At 50.7% G+C, this 22247-nt stretch overlaps 2 protein-coding genes across 2 annotated transcripts in view; both read right to left on the bottom strand.

The window, feature by feature from the left end:
* BCAN (brevican) overlaps window positions 1–5065 on the bottom strand; it is a 62860-nt gene extending 57795 nt beyond the window's left edge. The window contains exon 1 of the mRNA XM_084824479.1: window positions 4853–5065. Within this exon, the coding sequence (XP_084680605.1) occupies window positions 4853–5065 (213 nt within the window). The remainder of the gene's footprint in view (window positions 1–4852) is intronic.
* Window positions 5066–12921: 7856 nt separating this feature from the next.
* On the bottom strand, window positions 12922–21734 carry LOC146334138 (uncharacterized). The gene is made up of 2 exons (XM_084823728.1): window positions 21299–21734; window positions 12922–16302 (listed from the first exon to the last, which is right to left on the bottom strand). Exons 1-2 carry the CDS (start codon window positions 21662–21664, stop codon window positions 16108–16110), a joined length of 561 nt encoding a protein of 186 aa, XP_084679854.1. The 5' UTR covers window positions 21665–21734; the 3' UTR covers window positions 12922–16107.
* Between the last annotated feature and the right edge of the window lie 513 nt (window positions 21735–22247).

Below are 22247 nucleotides of genomic sequence, written 5' to 3'. Positions count from 1 at the left end.
TTCAAGTTGTTCCATAATTAGATCGACATATGATGGGGCCGTATGCGTTCCCACTGCTGTACCTTGGAGCTGTAAATAGTGATTGCCACTGAACATCAACTTGTTACAACTGAGTACCAATTTAGCCAGGGATGTTAAGACTGCAGTACTGGGTTCATTAGAGGTTCTGCTGCTTAAGAAATATGTTAAGGCAGAGAGGCCATCTTTGTGGGGTATGTTGGTGTATAAAGAAGTAACGCTGAATGTTGCAATGATGGTATCACTGTTAAATCGACATTCTTGATTTAGTTTTTCAGTCTTCATACGGAAGTCTGTAGTGTCCTTAATTATATGAAGGAAGTTTATGGATTAGTGGTTGAATTATGGAGTCGCTATAAAGTGAAGTTCTTTCAGTGACAGTATTGCTGCTGCCCACTCTGCTCTGTGTGAATAGATTGGGTGCATTTCACTGCTGCCAATTGCCGAAAGGCAGTATTTTCAAAAATCTTGCCTTGGGTTTGTCTTGCCAGTCCTCTGCAAATTAAACTGCTTTTTGGAGCAGTTTCAAACACATTGAAGAGGTCACTGCAGTACTGACCATGCCAGCTTGCTGCTGGACGGACTGTTAGTACTGGAAGGAAGTAGAGCGGGGGGCAGGGGAGAAGCCATTCAGCTCTTGCCAAACACCATCTATGCAGAAGTTGCTGCTGCCTAGAAAGTTAAGTGAGTCTTTCCCCACAGCCCTCTCCCCAGCGGCTTCTTCCCAAGCCAGGATCCACGCTCCTTATCTTGCTTTTTTACTGATCTGTAAAATGGGCAATTCACAGAATTCTAAGGGCATCTCTACAACAGCCTAAAATCCTGCATTTAAAATGGGGCTTTCTGCTTCCATTTTAAATGCAGGATTATGACCACTCCCTTTTTCATGTGCTTCCTTTCCCCCACCCCTTCCCCCTCCTCCTCCCCGTATCTTTCACTTCCATTCTCTTTCACTGATCTCGTGCTGCTTTTCCTCTTTTCACGGAGGGAACTGAAGTGGAACACAACGGGGTAATTGGATAGCTCATTATCTGCGATCTGTTTAAAAACAGAACAGAGGGCATTTAGTGCAGGAGATGCCCTGGAGGGTCATGGCTTCATGTAAAGAGCCTGCAAACTTCCATGAAGGAGCAATCTCAGTCGCAAGATAAAAGCTCAGTGTGAAGGAGCCCTAAATCTTCCTCCTGTGTTTTCCCACTCCTTCTGATGCCCTTTTTCTCTACTGAAAAAAAATCTGTTCAGGAAGAAAGGACAGAATAGCTGCGCAATGTTGTGCTAGCGTAAACAAACACTCAGTGACTTTAGGGCTTGCCAGTCAATGGGAGAAAGCAGGGATTTGCCACCAGATTTTGGCAGTGTGGTTTGCTGCTGAATTTCAGTGGCAAATTGGTGCATTTACACTATTAAATGTTTTAAAACAACAGAAAAGCAACATAAACTACATTTCTAAGAGTATGAATTGTCCTTGCTGTGAGTGTAGCCATGAGCTCTGTGTTAGAAGCAGCCGCAGTTAACTTGCTTATCAAGATGGTCTGTTTCTTGAAGTCAGGTTCATTCCATCCCATTTCCACGTAAGCTTGCATTAAAAAGCACTAGTATGGAAATGTGCACCTTTTTAGTGAGCATTTTTCTTAATGTACGCATTTTTCAACATACTCCTTTTTCCCAAGTACTTTGCCTTGCTGAAAAGCAGTGTTGTGTGCACTTCTCAGATATACACATTTTGCACACGTTTGTCCCAATATGCACATTTTTGTGTGCATTTTTCCTGAGGTGAGCTGCATCAAGAAGCTCTCAGACATGGGGGTTTCAGAATGACTTGGCTCACTGAACAGCTCAGATGGTACAAACTGGGTAAATCCATAAAAAAAGAAACCTTGACAGAGGACTGGCCACATAATGCTATGATGCCGTCACATCTACTATATGATCCTTGATTGGCCGGAGCCATTGCAGGAAGAAACCCTAACTAAGCAAAGAAAATGGTGCCAAAACAGGAGGGTGGGCAGGATGGTTGGACGGAAGCAAACAGTCTTGGGGAAAGGGGACCGTTAAGGAGGGCACCATATTTTGACCCTCCCCAATGCTGCCTTTTCGGCCCCCAAATCAAAATAGGCAAGCAGTACTACCCTGTTCTTCAGAAACTGCACTTACAGTGAGGTACAGTGAAAACGGAGGTATAGATCTCCCAACTATTAATTTTACTGTAAATCTTGCCTAATTCTATCCCAGTCTTTTGGGGGAATGGCAGAAATGATTTAATTCTTTTTACAACCCTCAAAAGAAAAGGAAAAAAACCCGTGGCTGAGACATGTTCTCAGATCTTTCCAACTCCACAAAATCCCCTCTGGCAGCTTTCCCCTGATGCCCAGCATCAGGTTCTCTTTCCAAACCCTGGCTTCGCAAGTCATCCAGAGACAGGAGCTGCATCTGCAGTTCATTACGGCTCTGAACGCTTCCTTTCTTAGCATGTGTTTCCACTTGCAGAATGGCCCTCAAATGCAGCCAGCTCTGGGTTGAATGTTGCCTGTCTTTCATAGCAGGGATCTCCCTGCAGGATCAGAGATATGCAGATTTGCCCCCTGATAAAATTTGACAGGCTTGTTGCCGTGGTTAAGAAGCCACCCAGAATCCTACCACAGCCCAAGGGTTCTGGGTGGCAGGTTACCCATGGCAGCCAGCCACCCTGTCTGGGTTCGCACATCACGATACGTCACGGCGACCGTCCCCCACAGCTTGAATATTCACAGTCACGGCTGGTGTGCACCACAACCAACCATGGCACAACCACGGTGTGTGCCAGCAATCCTGTGAACCGGGTCAGTTTCTGGCTTCCCTCAAAACTCCTGGGATGTTTCAGGGCCTTTTTTCCTCTTGGAAGGAACCCAAAGTGGCTTATATGGTCCTTCAGTTTCACCCCATCTCAACCCTGTGAGGCAGATGAGGCTGAGAGTCAGTGACTGGCCCAAGGTCACCCAGTGAGCTTCATGGCTGAGTGGGGACTAGAACCCGGGCCTCCTGAGTCCCAGTCCAGCACTCTCGCCGCTACGCTGCTCTGGCACCTGATGCTAAACATCTAGTGAGGCTTGCTTCTGGACGAGGCTTTTGTCCTGCAATTGCCATGCCTCAAAAATTGAATGTTATGGGGAGCCCAAACAGTGTTGTCTTTCATTCAGATCCCTCCTGTGTTTTTGCAGCACTTCTTCCACCTTTTTTCTTACCACAGAAAATCCATTAAGGAGGGAAAGATGGTACAGCTGCACCAGGCCTTCTAGGTGGCGGCCTCCATGATGTGAGAGAACTCTGCATATATACAAATGCCTTACTCTTTACCCAGTTCCTCTTGCAATTAACCCATCCTTGACAGGTTCATTCATGGGCCACTCTCCAGGCATCTCTACACCAGCCTAAAATCCTGCATTTAAAATGGGGCTTTCTGCTTCTGTTTTAAATGCAGGATCACAACTCCGTTTTTCACCCACTTCCTTTTCCCCCACCCTTCCCCCTCCTCCTCCCTGTATTTGAGACTTTAATTGATCTCACTCCTAGTCTTGCTGCTTTTCCTCTTTTCATGGAGGGAACTCAAGTGGAACACAATGGGGTAATTTGAAAGCTCATTATCTGTGATCTGTTTAAAAATGGCACAGAGGGCATTTAGCATAGGAGATGCCCCGGAGGGTCACGGCGTCATGTAAAGAGCCCGCAAACGTCCGTGAGAGAGCAATCTCAATCACAGGATAAAAGCTCTGTGTGAAGAAAGCCACAGCCTGGCAAATCACCACACCAGGAAGCACAGTTTTGCACAGGGAAAGCTTAGGAACCTGGATCTCCTTTTCCATTTTGCACACACCTCCATGGTAAAGAACAAGCCCCTTTTGTTCTGGAGGAAATCCTCCCCATCCAGGTTTTAGACGAAGGTATGTTTTGGGTCTTCAGAGAGTTCCATTTCCACCCTGTGATATGCGGCAAGCTTTGCTTCCCCTCCGGTCCCCCTTCCCCAGTCCTCCTTCCTCGCCCCACTCCCATTGTTCTTCTTTTGCCTTTGGTGCAGTCAGGGACCTGAGGGAATGAATCCTACGAACAAGGGAGCCTTGTGGCCCAGGAAGGCCAGGACTCTGATTGTTCCCAGTTCCACATTGCAGACAACTCAAATGACCCCAGCAGATGGTCTGGCACCCAGGAAGGCCTCTCCACTCCCCAGTTCCTCCTTTGCTCTAGGAGAGGTAATCGCTCCCATCCCTTGTCTTTTCCTTCCTCTCTCAGCGGCTTCTCCAACCTGCAGCTTTCTCAGCTGCACCATGGCACAATCACTGGATCTGCACAACACAATAAGCCATGGTGGGCCAGGTGAGCCATGCTCTCAGAGTGGCTTGTCGTGTTGTCCGAACCCAGCCAGTGGCTTGTGCGTGGCTAGCAAACCATGCTGCCGGGTTCAGACAACACGATAAGCCACCCTGGAACAAACCTGGCTCGTAACTCACCGTGGCTTATCATGTTGTGTGAACCCATTGCAATTAGGCATCCTGGGTGACTGTCTAATTCCCCTCCTTATTGGGTGTGAAGTGCTTCATCTCCTCCGTTCTCAGATACACTGAAGTCCTGCTGGAAGATGTTTCTTTTGAAAAACAGGCCACTAGGGCAGGGGTGAGAGACACTCAGATGCCAAAGGGTTTGTGTGCTGGGATTCTAGCTACCAAACCAGTTCTAGCAGTTTTCAACAGGCCTTTTGTAAATGAATGGAGCCTAAATGCCCATTCAAGGCCAAGCCACCCCAAAATGCTTGCTGTGAGGGGTAGCTCGCAGCAGTATATTGTTGCGGGGAAAACCCATTTACCTCCCTGCTACCCTGAGGATTGCTGCTAAGCTCAGAGGGAACAGGGAAGTCTGTGAGGTGGCAGATCACATCCCCGCCAGTCGAAATGCCCTGGCACTTCAACCTGGCGAGCCCTGCCTCAGCTGAACCTTGGCTGATGAGTTCGAAGCTCTGTGTACGAAGAATCCTTAGGCAAAGATCTGGCTGCAAAGGCTCGTAGGCTCTGTTACCCATGGCTGGAAGAAGGAAGCTGGTGTTTGCTCAGTATTCTGGACAACGTTGCCTCCTTTGTCCTCCGCCTTTCTGTAACTAGTGACCTGCAGTGGTATGAAACAAAGGGCAACACTGCAAGATGCACTTGTTTCCAAAGAGATTTGACATGTCCTGCTGCCTGCAGCTTAATAATTTTCTTATAATCTTTGTGCAAGTGATAACCAGATTATTCTGTAAACCTTGTACCTTCACATTATTGAACGTGATGGTACAAAACCCATATTTCTGTTTGCCTGTTTGTGTCTGCGCGCTATTTATAACATGTGCTTTTTGTCATGTGCTTGCTTTAAGGGCGATGACTGTGTGTCTCCTATTTATGGCCATAACTTTGTAAATAACAATCCAATTTGGACATTCCAGATATTAAATGATAGGAAATGAGTTGGCGAACAATATATAATAGGCTTGCTACAGTTGTGTGGGATGGTTAAAGCAGTATAACAGCTCACAGCCATGTTTTGGCCATAATTTCTGGTGCTTTTGTCACTCGAGCTCTTATAGTGCTTCACCCATCAAAGATAGATTTCCGCTGCTCTTATATGTTGTATAGAACAACTCCTTCCATTCAGTTTGGTGTATAGTATATGGTGTATACTGTAGTAGAGGGGGTTGGACTCGATGGTCTTGTAGGCCCCTTCCAACCCTACTATTCTATGATTCTGTTATCTCCAAATCGGTCAATACTTTCAGAACAGTGAGAGTTTCCCCCCACATAGCCCAGGTTATGCCAGGAAATGATGTGTGACCTTGAAAATGACCTCCGGGGCCATATGTGAGGCGGCATCCGCCCACATCTCCTCTGTTCACAGATGTACCATTGCCCGGGCATGGGTGTCTGCTTTTAACATGCCGACGCTGGCCCAAGCAGAAAATGGCCATGGTGCTGGCGTACTGGTAGCCCTCACATTCCAACCAAACTGGAGCCTCGCTACGAGGATTTACTCTGCCATCGCCCTCGCTCCCATCCTACTGTAGCAAGGATAAAAACAGTGGTGTGCCTGAGTAGCCAGGACTGGAGGCAAATGTTGAAGGCCCTTCAGTGTTAGCAGCTTCCCTGTTGAACCTATGGGATTCCAGCAGTCACGCTGATTGGTCGCTAACAAACTGCAGGTGATTTAATGGAGTGGGGAAACAGGACAGGTTGCAGCCGTGTGGGGCAGTGGCGGCACAGAGGGGCTGGGTCCCAAGGATCCCTGTGCTGGTCCACCCAAGCGGGGGCCTGCATGGCTCCCTTTTCCAGGGCTTTTGCAACATGGTCAGCTTGCAGAGCAACAATCCCCAGAAAGCTGCATCTGCTTCCAAACTACTTAACAGGGATCTGCTGCTGCTCCTCTCAAGAGCTCCTCCTGGCGCGTTGCCAGCAGCCCTCACAGATCACTCCCAGAATCTGTCTTTCCCTTTCCCTCCTCTCTTCCATGTCAGAGACACAGGTCACAGCAGGGGGTGGGGCAAGTGGGGTGGGGCAGGGAAACCTAGCGACTAGTCTCGACAGCCCCATTACACCACCCTTCTGCTGCCTTGGTTGTTTCCCTGTCAAAATGTAGCTTGTAATCTCCTTGGGGCAGAGATCAGTCTCATAGAATCAAAGAACAGTAGGGTTGGAAGGGGCCTATAAGACCATCGAGGCCAACCTGCTGCTCATGCAGGAATCCAAGTCAAGGCATCCCTGACAGATGGCTGTCCAGCCTCGTCTTGAGCGCCTCCAGTGTGGGAGAGCCCACCGCCTCCCTAGAGAATTGGTCCCATTGTCGTGTTGCTCCAACAGTCAGGATGTTTTTCCTGATGTTCAGCAGGAATCTGGCTTCCTGTAACTTGAGCCCATTATTCCGTGTCCTGCACTCTGGGATGATCAAGAAGAGATCCTGGCCTTCCTCGCTATGACCACCTTTCAAGTACTCAGGGTTGGACTCAGTCTTATAGGCCCCTTCCAACCCTACTATTCTATGATACTATGATACTATTCTATTCCATGAAGTCCTTGAAGAGTGCTATCCTATCTCCCCTCAGTCTTCTCTTCTCAAGGCTAAATGTGCCCAGTTCTTTCAGTCTCTCTTCATAGGGCTTTGTTTCCAGTCCCCTGATCATCTTTCTTGCCCTCCTCTGAACCCTCTCCAGTTTGTCTGCATCCTTCTTAAAGTGTGGTGCCCAGAACTGGACACAGTACTCCAGATGAGGCCTGACCAGTGCTGAGTACAGGGGAACTAGTACTTCAAGTGACTTAGAAGCTGTACTTCTATTAATGCAGCCCAAAACAGCATTTGCCTTTTTTGCAGACAACATTAGCCCTCCTCCAGTCCTCTGGCACTTCCCCCGTCCTCCATGATTTCTCAAAGAGAATAGATGGCGGTTCCGAGAGTTCTTCTGCCAGTTCCTTTATTACTCCAGGATGCAGTTCATCCGGCCCTGGAGATTTGAACTCATTCAAATAATTAGGTGTTCCTTGACCATGTGCCTATTGATCTCAGGCTGCAATCCTGCCCCTTCAGACTGCACCTCGCCTTTGCCGGGGGGGGGGGTGTCATGGAACATCTTTCAGGAGAAGACTGAGCTGAAGGAGGAACTGAGCACCTCTGCCTTTTCCTTGTAATCTGTTCTCGTTTTGCCATCCTCACTGAATAGCTGAAGCACCATTTCTTCCCTCTGCCTTTCGCTATGCACGTATCTGAAGGAAGCCGATGCACTTGCATTACTGTGTAAAGTGCCAGGTGCTTTCATGTGGCCGTTATCCAAGGAAACCTCACAAGCATCCCGTCTCCTCAGCTCATTGTGGGGATGGGGGCGGGGGGCTTTGTGCCTGCACTTCTCTAGCAGCATTTGCTGCATAACAAGCTACTTTGTAAACCCAGGACACTTTGAAAAGCTGTTTCTGAGCTGCATGAGAATCTGGCCTCCAAAGGAAATAGTAGGAAAAAATCTCACTAACGTAGGTCATTAGCTCCTGGAATTAATAAAATAATAATAGTGGAATTAGAATTCATTTGGGAAGGAAGGATAGCATTGCCTGGAAATTATACACTTTGACCATCTAGACCTTGCAGTCCAGACAGAGGGAAAACACAGCACCAGCCCTTCTTGTGAAGGAGCGGGGCGCAGCCGTGTGGACGTGGCATCCTCCTCGCAGACCGACCACGGCTCCTGTCCTGTGACTCTCCACAGCAGCCTGGAGGTCTCCCAAGCCGTCTCTAGCCTGGCCTAGCGGAGGCCTGTGTGTTTGGCACAGGCGGCCACTGCAGAGGAGGGTGTCCTTGTGGTGAGGCGCCTGGATCTGGAGAGAGAGCGCAGAACTGCGAGCTCAGCGAGGAGCACAAGAAGCCACAATTAGGACCACATGCTCCTCGCTCAGCCAGCTGGCACTGGGCTTTCCTGCTCCAAGCAGGGGGATGCACTGGCCGTGTGCCCAAGGAGGCCAGCGCCCCTCCTTGCCTGGCCGGGGCGTTGCCAGAGGCCCTGAGGTGTGCCCTGAAGAGGAGCCGTCAGGCTGGATGCATCCACTGCTCCAGTGGGCTGCCAGACGCTGGAGGCTGGGGGGGCACAGGTTGGGAACTCGCCCTGCAATCCTGTGCATGCCTACTCAGAAGTAAGTCCCCTTGAGTCCAGTGGGACTTACTCCCAGTCCCAGGTAAGTGTGCATAGGATTGCGGCCTGAGTGCCGGTGCTGCCCGGGTACCTTTGGTGGGGCAGCAGGTGAGCTCCGGGCGGAGACCCCAGACGGAAGGCTGAACCCGTGAGAGCTGGCGGCCTTCTCCACTGCTCCGGGCCCATGGGAGGGGTGAGGGCCCCACGGAGCATGATCTCTCCACTCTCCCTGCCAGTGTGTGGGGCAGTGACATCATCTTGAGGGAAGGAGTAAGGATCCCCTGAAGAAGCGTCCCAGGCTATTGCTGACAGGTGCCGGGGGACCCGGGAAGCGTTGCAGTGGCAAAGGGAGCTCTGCTCCCTGAAGCCTCACTGACCAGGTACAGCAAACAGCAGACGTGCGCATGCGCACATCGACTGGGCTATTTCTGTCATTGTGCCAATAAAGTCAGGGGATGCCTTATGCACCTCTAAAGGCCACCCCAGCATATGCGTGGGGGGTACCGAGGTGAGCCCCGAAGGCCAGAGAGGCCTCCGGAAGCCCAAGGTGCACGCATAGCGGGGGAAGCTGTCCCTGTCCCAGGAAGAAGCTCGGTGAGAAGAGTTTAAAGGAGAGAGGCTTGGCAACCCCCTGGCCAAGGCTCTGTTGCTGCCCCGAATTTCCCACTAACTCCCGCTAGAAACTCCGTCCTCTGCCTCTCTGTCCCTCTCTTTGTGGTCTGCTGTTTTCAGCCCACGTCTGCTTGAGAGCATGTGACTCCCCCGCCCCCCTGGATGTGAATTGCCCTTTCGGCAGCCATTGAAGGGGTGTGGAGGTTCCTGGCTCCCTACAGGCATCACTTAGGGGAAACCATCCTAACGAACCATTCATTGCAGTCAGATGGCCAACCTGGCACGGGGGGGGGGGGGTGAGCAAACTCTCCTCTGCTCAATTCAGCATTGGGCTTGGCAAACCAAACTGTTTCCCAATCAACCGGAATACAGTTAATTTTCTTCCAAGCCCAGTTTTGAAACCTGCACGCCATTATGCTCTGTCCCAGTGACCTCACTGGTTCCAGATGCTTCCTCTCCCCCCGCTGCAAGTTTCTGTGCTTGGACCCGCCGCCACCGCCCCTTCCCATTTACCTGGCAGTGTGGAGACAGGGAGGTCTGAGACCCTGGTCTCTCTGAGACACCTCCTGTATTCCTTCCTCTCCCCCAGGCGACGTCCTACCTTGCCACAGGGAGGCAGGACAGGAGGCACTGCATTCTCTGATGCCTGCAAGCCACCATTTTATAAAAAGTTTTTACAACGGTTAGACCAGGGGTGGGGAACGTGGTGCTTGTGGGCACCAGTGCACCCCCCAGACATCTTTCTTGGCACCCATCAAGGGGTCTCACCTCCCACTTTTTATTATTTAAAACTTGCCTTACTGGCAAATGGAATTGCAGTGAAAAAGGTTTCCGCTGAAAACTGGGAATTCAAAGTTGTTTTCCAGTGTGGGGGGCTCAGAGCCCACCTCTGCCTGGTACTCAGTCTTTTGGGCAGATTGCTTGTCCTTTGCCATGCCTCCCATGGCAGCCATTTTGTGGTGGTGCCCAGGGCAGTTTCTCAAATTGCCAAACATGCCTATGACCCAGAAACATTGTCTGCACCTGATTTCAACTCATCCATGCAGGAGAACTGGCTATTCACCAACATACAGTTTTTATATAATGCAGAAATTCACGGTCATCAGAGGATATCAGATATCAATTGTTTCCAACGTAAAGTTCTGAGAACACTTTTGGATGTAACTAAATGCATGTCCTTAGCTTTCCTGAAGACAGAAACCAGCATTTCCCAGTTATGATGACGGTCCAGCTCTAGTTTTCCAGCCAGTAGCCCCGAGAGTTCCATGAAACCGCAGTGCTCAGAGGCCGTCTGCCTCAAGCCCCTGATGCTAGGAAACTGTGACAGCTGATGGCACTTGCCTTCCAGGAGGCATCTGGTGGGCAATGCTGGAAAGAGGATGCAGGACAGTGTGGGTGCCCAGCTGGACCCAGTAGGGTTCTTATGTACTAGACGAAGATGGGTTGGATCATTTGCAACACCCAGCACCACATAAACCCCCTAGAGGTTGTCCATCCATCATGATGATGACAATGATGGTATATTTATACTCCACCCTACCTCCAAGGAGCTTAGGACAGCATATATGGTGCCCACCCCCATTTTATCCTCGCAACAACCATGTAAGATAGATTAGGCTGAGAGAGAACGCCGTCCCCAAACTCATCATGTGAACTAGGGTGTGACCACACCTGGAATACTTCATAGAGTTCTGGTCGCTGCATCTCCAGGAGAATATTGTAGAGCTGGGACATGTGCAGAATAGGGCAACCCAAATGATCAAGGGGTTGGAGCAGCTCCCCTATGAGGGAAGCTATAATGTTTGGGACTTTTCAGCATAGAAAAAAGGCAAATTGGGGGACACGGTAGAGGTGTGTAAGGTTATGCGTGGTGTGGAGAAAGTGAAGAGGGAGATGTTCTTCTCAGGGGAACCTAAGAAGAGCCCTGCTGGATCAGAGCACAGGCCACTCTAGTCCAGTATGCTGTTCCCGCAGTGGCCAGCCAGATGCCCCACTGGGAAGCCCACAAGCAGGACACGGGTGCAACAGCAGCCTCCTGCCCGTGTTCCCCAGCAACTGGTGTACATTGGCACCCTGCCTCTGATCCTGGAGGTGGCATGTAGCCATCAGGACTGGTAGCCATTCATAGCTTTATCCTCCATGAATGTGTCTAACCCCCTTGGAAGCCGTCCCAGCTGGTGGCCATAGCTAGAGGCTGGGAAATTCTGTAGTTTTGCTGTGCTCTTTATCTGTCTGTCCTGAACCTCCCACCATTCAGTTTCATGGGCTAACCCCATTGGGGCTCCAGCATTAGGAGAGAGGAAGGAAAAAAAATCCTCCTACTGACTTCTGTTATGTTTCAGGGACCCGTCTGCATGGGACGTTTTCTCCGATGCTGCTGTGGCTTAAAGTTGTTAGGGACACATGACATTGTCCCTAACAGACACCCCAGAGTTTACCTGTGGGGAAGCCGCATTTTTGTAGAGTACTTTTACTCCATTGTTTTTCTTTAATTCGGCTCCCCTGCGGTTCAGCTGCTGTATGCCCATCCCTCCGCTTTAAATTTGGTATGATCAGGGTGTTCTTAGTGGTGTGTCTTTCACCTGGCTGTGCCCTCCTTAACCTAGGTAAGCCTGCCTCTCCAGCACATCAAAGCCCTCGACCGCTCTTTCGAGCCTTCAGAATTGCCCCACGTTCCCATTTCACCAGTGGGAGTAATCAGCCTCAGTGATTATGCACTTCTCTAATGTTTGTGTTACTTCTCTTCCCCAAGAAGAGAATCTTGTGTCAAATTGCTTCCCCCATGTTGTGTTAAATTGCTTTCCCCAATGTTGAGTAAAGTTGCTTCTCTGATGCATAAGAGCTATTTCAGATTGGCGATCCGGCGAGGTCTCAGGGTCACAGGAGCTTGTCACTGCGAGCCGGGAGAAAGTGCACAGAGCAGGAGAAAAGGGGTGGAAGCTGTAACTCCAGGACAGTTTGCTGGACCGGGGCAAAATTGGTGGGGGTGGAATGCTCTCAGGGGAGGGGAAGCCTTCAGATGCTGCACTGGAGAACGGGGATGTTGTCTTCTTCGAGAAAATCTGCGCACATTGGGAAAAATGGGGTGGGAGCGATAATTCCATGGCAGTTTGCCGGAATGGGGTGAAAGTGGGGTGGCGGGCTGCTTTCAGAGAGAGCCTTCAGATGCTGTACTGAATAATGGGGATGTTTCTAGAGAACTGTCACTTACTCTCCGTTCATGATAATGTAGTAGCAGGGGAGAGCCTGGACATGAGCCGGGAAGCGAGCGCCTCTCACTGGCTGAGCACCCTTGCCAGCCTGATGACGTTCTTTCTACTCCCTCCACCCCACCCAGAAGTATGTTCATTTCAAGCGCTGCGTGACCCCGAAAGCCAGATTTTAAAGGTGCGGCACACTCAGCTTATCTCGCTTCATGTGTCCCTGACGGACCAAAGCCGATCCCATGAAAACCTGCATAATATTCCAACGTGCTTGTGAAGACCACCCTCCCCCGATCCATGTCTGACACACTAAGTACTACAGCGCTGTGGCTGTCACATAAATTGTCGGGCGAATTGGCCCTTGGAATCAGCCAGGGATGAAACAGATGACGTGGGATCCACAAAGAGAGACCGAGTTTCTGGAGTCAAGCCAGAACAGAGCTCATTTTTATCCATTCTCCAAGCTGCTCTTTGCTCTTCACAGAAGTCACAGACACGGTTTATTGAAAGGGTGTCTGTGTCCTATGGACTGGAACAAATGTCAAGGAGAGCCAGTTTAATGACCAGGGGCGGGTGTGTGTGTTTTTTTCAAGCACAGTGAGGTGGCGCCAGCCCAGCCCAGGCGCTTGAGCCAGGCCAGGGCTCTGGCAGGAGTGTGCCAGGCCAGCTCTGCTGCTCTCCTTCCCTGCATCCAGGGCTGTTGTGACCCCAGCCCAGAGCCCTCAAGCCAAGGGGGCCTCTGAGCCCAGGGAGCCGGACCGATGGTCTGGCCGGCTGGGCAGCTGTGCATGTGTCTGAATGGGGCCTCAGGCAGCCGCGAGCCAGAGCCAGGAGGAAAGGCTGCCTCCCTGCTAGTCAGTGGGATCCAGGGAGCAGCCGGAGCTGCTAGAGCCCTGTGGAGATCCAGTGGGCCATCGTAGAGGGTTCCATGCCAGAGGGATCCTGGCTGCCCATACGGCCCTTGCATCCCAGCTTGTGGGGTGGGTCCTGCTTTGAGGAGGAATGGCGTCTGGCTCAACCAGACCTCTTGACCTAAATCCAAGTCTGCCTGAACACAGAGCGTGAGGCATTGGGGTGTGTGTGTGTGTGTGTGGAACAAAACACAGGTGAGAGACGACAAAACCTCTGAGGACGTCTGCACTTTCCCTGCCCAGAGTAAAGATGTGAGACAAACCACGCTGGATCAGACCAAAGCGGCTCCATCCAGCATCCTGTTTCCCATAGTGGTCAGTCAGATGCCTCCGGGATGCCCCTGAGCAGGACAGGATGAAGAGAACAGCTCCCTCCTGTTGTCTGCCTCACCAGCACCTGGCATTCAGAAGTCCACTGCCATGGAATGGGGAAGGTCCACTGAGCTATCACAGCTACGAGTACTTGACAGATCTATCCCATCTTGTGGCAGTGAGTTCCATAAGTGAACTATACATCTGGGGTGCTCCTGGGGTGAGGAAAATCACAGCAACCATCAGCATGCAGCAGAGGTTGCCATTTTGCTGGGGCTATGCAAAAGGCCGTCACCCCCCACACACACACTTCCCAAAGTGCTTTAGGGCAGCTACTTCAAGGTAGGCCCCTGCATCATCCCAATTTCCTGAATACAGACTTCCAGTAGATGAAGTAGGTAGCATAAGAAACTTTATTCACCCCCAAGCGGGGCCTGCCACCTGCTCTGCTTTTCCTAGCCAGCCCCACCTGAGAAGTGGCTCTCCAAGGGGCTGGCCCCCGGGTCACAGCTGCTTCTCTTACTAGATATTCAGCTGGGGTGCACACATTACACCCCCTGCTTCCACTGGGACCACCGCTCAACGGTGAGGTTTAGTCACTCTGAACACACACATGAGGTGGCCTTGGATATTTTTTACACAATACGTGTGGAAAGTTGGCATTACAGTCTCCCACACGCTGGCCCGGAGTTGCTGTTCTTGTTCTTGTCAAGTGGCACACACTGAAGGCAAGAAAAAGGCAGCCCCCATGGAATTCATTGCCTGACTTCTACAGGGACCACCTCTGTTTTCCTGACTGGCCCCTTAAACAGCAGTCTAAATTGTAGAAACTGAAATTGTTTCTATGCTTGGAAAAACTCCTCCTGCTAAATTTCTGCACACCAGACTGCTGTTCAAAGCACAGGATCAGAGCCAGCAAAAATGAGGACGGTCACTTCCTAGAGATGGGTGAATATGTCAATTTCAGTTTCCCTGAGTTTCTCAATTTTCCAGTCCCAGCCCTTGACAATTCAAAACAGAAGTGTGCATGAAAATACATCTCTGCATTTTTGTGCACATTTCTCCTAATACATGAATTTTTGTACGCAATTTGGCGTACAATTAATACAGCTTTTGCGACCAATTTTCTTAATATGTATTTTCAATATCATTTTCACTAATGCAATCATTTTTGTGTGTACTTTTCTCTAATATCAGCATTTTTGTATGCACTTTTCCGTTGGAGACCTCCACTGCAAAATTTGGAGAAGTGTAAACTTCAAAGGATAACTGAGTTTCAATTCGCTTATTGGTTTGAAAGCGTGAAATTAGGGAAGTTGTGAACTGAAGGAATTTCTCCTCCTACTCCATTCCATTCATGGTAGTGCAGAGTCCACACTGCCCTCGCTTACAATTTCACAGGTGCCAGGACCGACAGCTGGTCCTGGGACATCCCTGAGCATTTCAGTGGGTGGCCACAGCCACAGTGCCAAGAGGGAATGTCCTGCAAGCTGAACCTCCTGAAACTCCCATGGTTCAAAGTGCAGGAGCTCTGCAGCCCTCTTTTGTGCCTGGCCTCCTCGCTTGCCCTATGTGCAGAGAGCCTCGTTCCTCCAAAGGGCAGGGGGGGTGTCCTGGCCAAGGCAGGCGGGGACTCCAGCCCAATCCACAAGCCTATCTTGAGCTGTGCCTATAGGCCACCCTCCTGCAACTGGGTTCCCTTCTTCCAGATGTGTTGGACTACAACTCCCATCATACCAGAGAGCACGGCCATTGGTTGTGCTGGTTGGGGTGACGAGGGTAGCCCAACACATTTGGAGGGTTCCAGGTTAGGGGAGGCTGCTGGGACCAATAGCAAAGTGTTTGCAGGAAAGACGTGAGGTCTAAAACATCTGGCCTGAAGGGCAGCTTGTGTGCGGAGAGGAGACGCTTCCCCAGACAGGAAGCCAGATGTAGCAAAGGGCAGATTTAGCAGTGTCACGAAATGTGCAGCATCTGCTGCTAATTTGCATTTTGTGCATGTCTACATATTTATCTGCATGCACCACTTCCAAACCTTGCGCCACAGTCCAGGATGACCAAGGCATAGAACCTGGGTGGGGGGGGCAGGCAGACGGGAGCAAAGACAAACAGCAGATGGAGCCCCCTGCCAGCCCAGTCCTGCCTGCCTCCTATAGAAGTGAAACCTTGCCACTCAGTCCAGAGGGGAAAATAAAGTGCTGCACGTGGGAAAGCATTGCAGTATAGGCCAAACCTGCCCCTCATCCCTGACACTGAGGGATGTGTGTGTGTGTGGGTCCGGCCCTCACCAACAGAGAGCCCCAAAGGCTCCATGTGATCATAAGGATGGCCATATTTCTAGTCCTCATAATAACGATGATACAGCCCAATGGGTCCCACAGGCGAGTGGTCACGCAGCACTGCCACAGTCACTCCTGCTTCTGGTTCCGGGCCATGAGCTGAGACCAGGCATGTCTTCCTCTTCACCGGGCCTCCCCCTTGGGGGTGATGAAGTGGCGGTGGCTGCGCTGGCTGGACGGCTCAGTGCCAGGCTGTACACGTTGGTGATGAAGGTCTCCCAGCCTCGCTGCAGGGCACGATTGACCTGCTGGGGGCAAATCAGAGTCAGAAGGTGGAAGAGAATGGCTTCCAGTTGGGCTAGATTCCCTCTCCTTGCCTTGGGCCACCCTGCATGGAGTCCTGTTTCCATACAAACCGGAGTCAAGAAAACTCCCCAGTTCCAGGAGGCGCCGCCCTCCCTCGGCAACAACCTTTCCATCCAGCTGCAGCGGAGAGACGGCCCAGCGCAGAAGCCAGGACCAACTTGGGCATCTTTACGTATGGCTAAGGTCAGTCTAGAACAGCAGCACAGCCGACACAGGGCCACCTGCTGTCGGAACAGCAGCATAACCACTCGTTTATGTATTACTATGTTTTTAATGTGCCCAATAACCACTGTTCTTGTTAGAAAGGGATGAGAAGCAGGGCCACTCCACTGCTACCCTGGAGGCTCTTCCTGGGAAATGAGAGGGGAGCGCGGTTTCAATGAACTGCGGCAATTTCATGACTTCCTCCATTTCTACATTGCTTTGTTAATGATCTTGCACATTAAATAAGGGGGGGGTGCACAGGTAGCTCATAGGGTCCCTGGCTGTGCCTTCCTTCAGCTGCACCTTCACAAACCTCAGTTATGTTTTCCTTGTAGGGGGGATGTTGTAGGACTGCAAATGTCACTGCAGATGGCAAAGAACACACTGCTGCAGTGACTGCACTGATCTATGCCCCATAAAAAGCAAGCAAACAAGCATGGCTCTTCCATACTAAACAGCTCATGTGGAAACACCACAGCTATTTTGCCTGGAGTTGCCATCCTTTTCCCACTGACTTTTTATGGAGCTTCCACATGATATTATTGTTAGCCCATTGCAATACAGTCTTTTCTGAGCAACCCTCCTGACTTTTACCCCTCATTCGCGGTATTTGCCTGATGTGGATGGGGAAAGTCCAATTGAGCCTTGTCCCTTTAACTTGTTGCTTCCCCTTCAGCCTTGGCACAGAATCACAGCATTCTGCAGGCCACCTTGAGTTCAGTTAGTCGGACAAGGTGGGCTATAAGATGGCTAAATGAATAACAGAGTGAGAGAGGCCTGTGTAGTGCATCTAGTGCAACCCCTGGCTTGATCCAGGAAAACTGGGGCTAGAACCCCCCCATCCGCTCAGCCTCTGCTTGAAGAGCTCCAGGGAGGGGAGCCCACCCACCCCTCTCGGTAATTGGCTCCATTGTTGAACTGCCCTTCCTATTGAGGCACTTCTCCTCATGTTCAACTGGGATCTGCCCTCCTGTGACTTAGGCCCATTAGATCCAGCCTTGCCCTCCAGAGCAGGAGAGCATTTTATTTATTGATTTGTACCTCACCTTTCTACCAAAAATGGCACTCAGGGCAGCTTACAATCACTAATAAAGCTTAATAAAAGCAATAAAACTAATACATTAAACACAATGAGAAATACAACAGAGTCAAAACAGCCTCCAACTCAACAGACCCACTTACACACCCACGGCTCGCTTGAATAAAGTGGTCTTTGCTTGCTGCTAGGAGGACTCCAGAGAGGGAGCAAACCTAGACCCAATCTACATGGAAACGCATGCAGAAGTGTTTTCAGCTCTTATCCGAATTACCATGAAATAGGCTTTGGTCTGTCAGCGGCACACGAAGCAAGGGGAGTACACAGCACCTAAGCCCCCGCTTTCACAAGTCACACAGAATACTTCAAACCGCCTTATTTTGGGGCTGGGTAGGCGAAGCCCTCATTTCACATGCCAGCAAGATTATGCTCAAAATCCTACAAGCTAGGCTTCAGCAGTATGTGAACCGAGAAGTACCAGAAGTACAAGCTGGGTTTCGAAGAGGCAGAGGAACTAGAGATCAAATCGCCAACATTCGCTGGATCATGGAGAAAGCAGGAGAATTCCAGAAAAACGTCTATTTCTGCTTCATTGACTACGCTAAAGCCTTTGATTGTGTGGATCACAACAAACTCTGGCAAATTCTTAAAGTGATGGGAGTACCAGACCACCTTACCTGTCTCCTGAGAAACCTGTACGAGGGTCAAGAAGCAACAGTAAGAACCAGACATGGAACAACCGAGTGGTTCAAAATTGGGAAAGGAGTACGACAAGGCTGCATATTGTCGCCCTGCTTATTTAACTTATATGCAGAGTACATCATGAGAAATGCCGGGTTGGATGAATCACAGGTCGGAATTAAGATTGCCGGGAGAATTATCAACAACCTCAGATACGGAGACGATACCACCCTAATGGCAGAAAGCAAAGAAGATCTAAAGAACCTCTTGTTGAGGGTGAAAGTGGAGAGTGCAAAAGCTGGTTTGAAACTCAACATTAAAAAAACTAAGATCATGGCATCTGGCCCCATCACTTCCTGGCATATAGAAGGGGAAGAAATGGAAGCAGTGACAGATTTTATTTTCTTGGGCTCCAAGATCACCACAGACGGTGACTGTAGCCATGAAATTAAAAGATGCTTGCTCCTTGGGAGAAAAGCTATGGCAAACCTAGACAGTGTAGTAAGAAGCAGAGACATCACCTTGCTGACAAAGGTCCATCTAATCAAAGCTATGGTTTTCCCAGTAGTAACGTATGGCTGTGAGAGCTGGACTATAAGGAAGGCTGAGCGCCGAAGAATTGATGCTTTCGAACTGTGGTGCTGGGGAAGACTCTTACAGTTACAAGATGGGGGATACATGACTCAACAACACTACAAGCGAGAAGGATCTTGGAATTGTTGCCGATCACAAGCTGAATATGAGCCAACAATGTGATGTGGCTGCAAAAAAGGCAAATGCTCTTTTGGGTTGCATTAATAGAAGCATAGCTTCCAAATCCCGGGAAGTACTAGTTCCCCTCTACTCAACACTGGTTAGGCCTCATCTGGAGTACTGTGTCCAGTTCTGGGCACCACACTTGAAGAAGGATGCAGACAAACTGGAGAGGGTTCAGATGAGGGCAACAAAGATGCTCAGGGGACTGGAAATAAAGCCCTATGAAGAGAGACTGAAAGAACTGGGCATGTTTAGCCTGGAGAAGACTGAGCGGAGATAGGATAGCGCTCTTCAAGTACTTGAAAGGTTGTCACAGAGAGGAAGGCCAGGATCTCTTCTTGATCATCCCAGAGTGCAGGACATGGAATAATGGGCTCATGTTACAGGAAGCCAGATTCCGGCTGAACATCAGGAAAAACTTCCTGTTAGAGCAATACAGCAATGGAACCAATTACCTAGGGAGGTGGTGGGCTCTCCCACACTGGAGGCCTTCAAGACGAGGCTGGACAGCCATCTGTCAGGGATGCTCTGACTTGGATTCCTGCATTGAGCAGGGGGCTGGACTTGATGGCCTTGTAGGCCCCTTCCAACCCTACTATTCTATGATTCTATGAGTCCCCTGGACTGCAAGGAGGTCAGATCAGTCAATCCTAAAGGAAATTAACCCTGACTGCTCATTGGAAGGACAGATACTTAAGCTGAAATATTTTGGCCACCAAATGCGAAAATTCCCTGGAAAAGACCCTGATGCTGGGAAAGATTGAAGGCAAAAGGAGAAGGGGAGGGCAGAGGATGAGATGGTTAGATAGCATCACCGATGCAATGAATATGACCTTGAGCACACTCCGGGAGAGAGCCGAGGACAGGAAGGCCTGGTGTGCTGTGGTCCGTTGGGTCACGAAGAGTCGGACACGACTTAATGACTGAACAACAAGAAGGCGAAGCCCTGCCAGTGGAAATGAACGTCATCAACCGCAGAGATGCTGCTCAGCAAATCAGGGAGGCTTGCTCCCCGACTTTCTCCATGCACCCCTGCTCACGGGCGTTTAACGGAAGAGGCGAGCAATGCCTGGTAGTTCACCCTACACGTCTCCCCTTGCACCCACCGTGACTGTGAAGCAGCAGTACTGAAGCCCGGGCACCGATGGACAGTCCTGCAGGGAGGGAAAGGGCTGGAGCTGCCCCTCCTGCTTGTGGTCTGGAGCTGGTGGGGGTGGCTGCTGCAGCTGCTTTCTTCACTCCCCCAGCCTTGAACTCTTGCTTCAGCTGGAAAGCCTCCCCCAACCCCTGGCAGAAAAATCACACACACAGGGGAAACTGGCTACTATTTATGAATGGGGAAAGCAAACGAATGTGCTATTCTGAATGGCTGATGTGAAATACTAAGTGGGAAAGGCAGTCTGTGTCCAAAGGCACCCTGGGCAGCCTCACCCCTTGACCGGGTCACTGCCAGGTCACAGAAACGCCATGCCCAGGATTTAATGTGGTGGTGGTGGGGGGACTGGGCACACTGCAGTGGAAGGTGGTCTTTCAGGTAGCCCGGTCCCAAGCTGTATAGGGCTGTGTAGGTCATAACTAGCACTTTGGATTGTGCCCAGAATCAGACTGGTAGCAAATGAAGCTGCAGCAGCAGGGGAGTCACGTGCTCCCTGTAACCGGCCCCAGTTGACAGTCTGGCCACAGCATTCTGGAACTGCTGAAGTTTCTGAAAGTAGCGGGCGGGGGGAAAGCTGCCCTTTGACCTGAAGGCCAGAGGCACCTTGGGGTGCAGGGCTCTCTCTCTGGGATCCGAAGAGGTCTGCTGCCTGGCGGGGAGGGTTCTCCTGTTTGTCCTCACCTCTGTTCTACTTGCAGATTTGTCAATCAACCAAACATTACAGAAACATTCTAGGGCTGCTGTCCTAGTAGAACCACTTTGCTGGGCGTAAGCCCCATTGAACTCAATGGGGCTAACTTCTGAGCAGACATGCCTAGGATGGCAATGATCTCTCCTACCACAGGAAGCCAAATCCCGGTCAATACCACCTGTGGAAGTCCTCGCTGCTCAGGGAAGCGGGTGGGATGAAGGTAAGCAACACAACAGTTTATCTCCATGCTATGAAAAGCTTTCCTGCTGATTTTCACACATCAAGTTACTGGTAATGGCACAAGAGCCGCCCAGGCTGTTTTCGTCTGGTGACTTGGCCACCCTAAACAGATTTAGAATCCCAGGCCCCTACCCCAACCACTGGGCTGCTCTCCTCTTACTGCTCTCTTACCATTTTGCATTTTTTCATTCTGCTGCCTTCTTTGCCGAAGGACTCCCCAATGAGCAGCTGTCCATCACCAGGACCCAAGGAGTGGGTTCCTTCGCCCATCCCCATGGCCTCTTCTCTCCTGACCTTTCGCACCCTGAGACTTGCCGCTCTCCTGCCCCAGTTTCCTTTGCTCCAGACCGTCTTTTGTCCAGCCTCTTCCTTGCTGGGGATGAGGCTGCTTCCCCTGAAGGCTGCATCCACAGATCCCCAGGGGAGATCAACCTCCTCCAGTTGGTCATAGCTTTCGGAGGCAGCAGGGTCCAGGAGGCTGGGGGACTTGGGCACCCTCAAGGAGCAAGCCCTCTGGAAGCGCTTGCTGTTGGTCATGGCTGCGCGGGATGGACGGGAGCCAGCCGTTCCAACCTGGCACCGCTGATGGCCTGTCGCAAGCAGATCTGCCGGGTGTGTGCCTTTTCCTTCCTCTTTTGCTGGGTGATTCACCCTCGGGTGAGGAGGAGGAGCTCCCTGGTACAGACCTGACCCCCCGTTCCGTTGGACTTCCTAGGCAGCTCACTTATCTTATCTGCAGCTGATCCACCAGCCCCCTTCATATTTGTGTGTGACAAAGGTTAGAACTGGCCTGTGATGATACACGTGTCACAGGGCAAAGAGCAAAGGGAAGGTTTGCTGACATTGACAGCTGGCCGAGAGGAGAGGGAGATGGATGGGGGAGAGGTCAGGTGGTTATCCTTCCCCCCCACATCCAGCCCACGACTGCAGGTATCCAGCCCCAAGCTCAGAGAGGTGAACCAGAGTGACAAGTAACCCGATGTTTAATATACAGCTAATACTTCAAAAATGTCCAGTGCCAGCATCTGGCTCAAGGCTAGACATGCGATTCAAGAGTGCTGGCAAGGGAAGAGTGCTGGCAAGGAAGCAGAAACACAAGCCCTGGGCTGCCTCCCGCTAC

This window comes from Heloderma suspectum, chromosome 17 (assembly GCF_057233095.1).
Source record: "Heloderma suspectum isolate Gila_16-S chromosome 17, 16-S_ref, whole genome shotgun sequence".
Taxonomy (NCBI): Eukaryota; Metazoa; Chordata; class Lepidosauria; order Squamata; family Helodermatidae; genus Heloderma; species Heloderma suspectum.
This window is presented reverse-complemented; position numbering and strand designations above follow the sequence as displayed.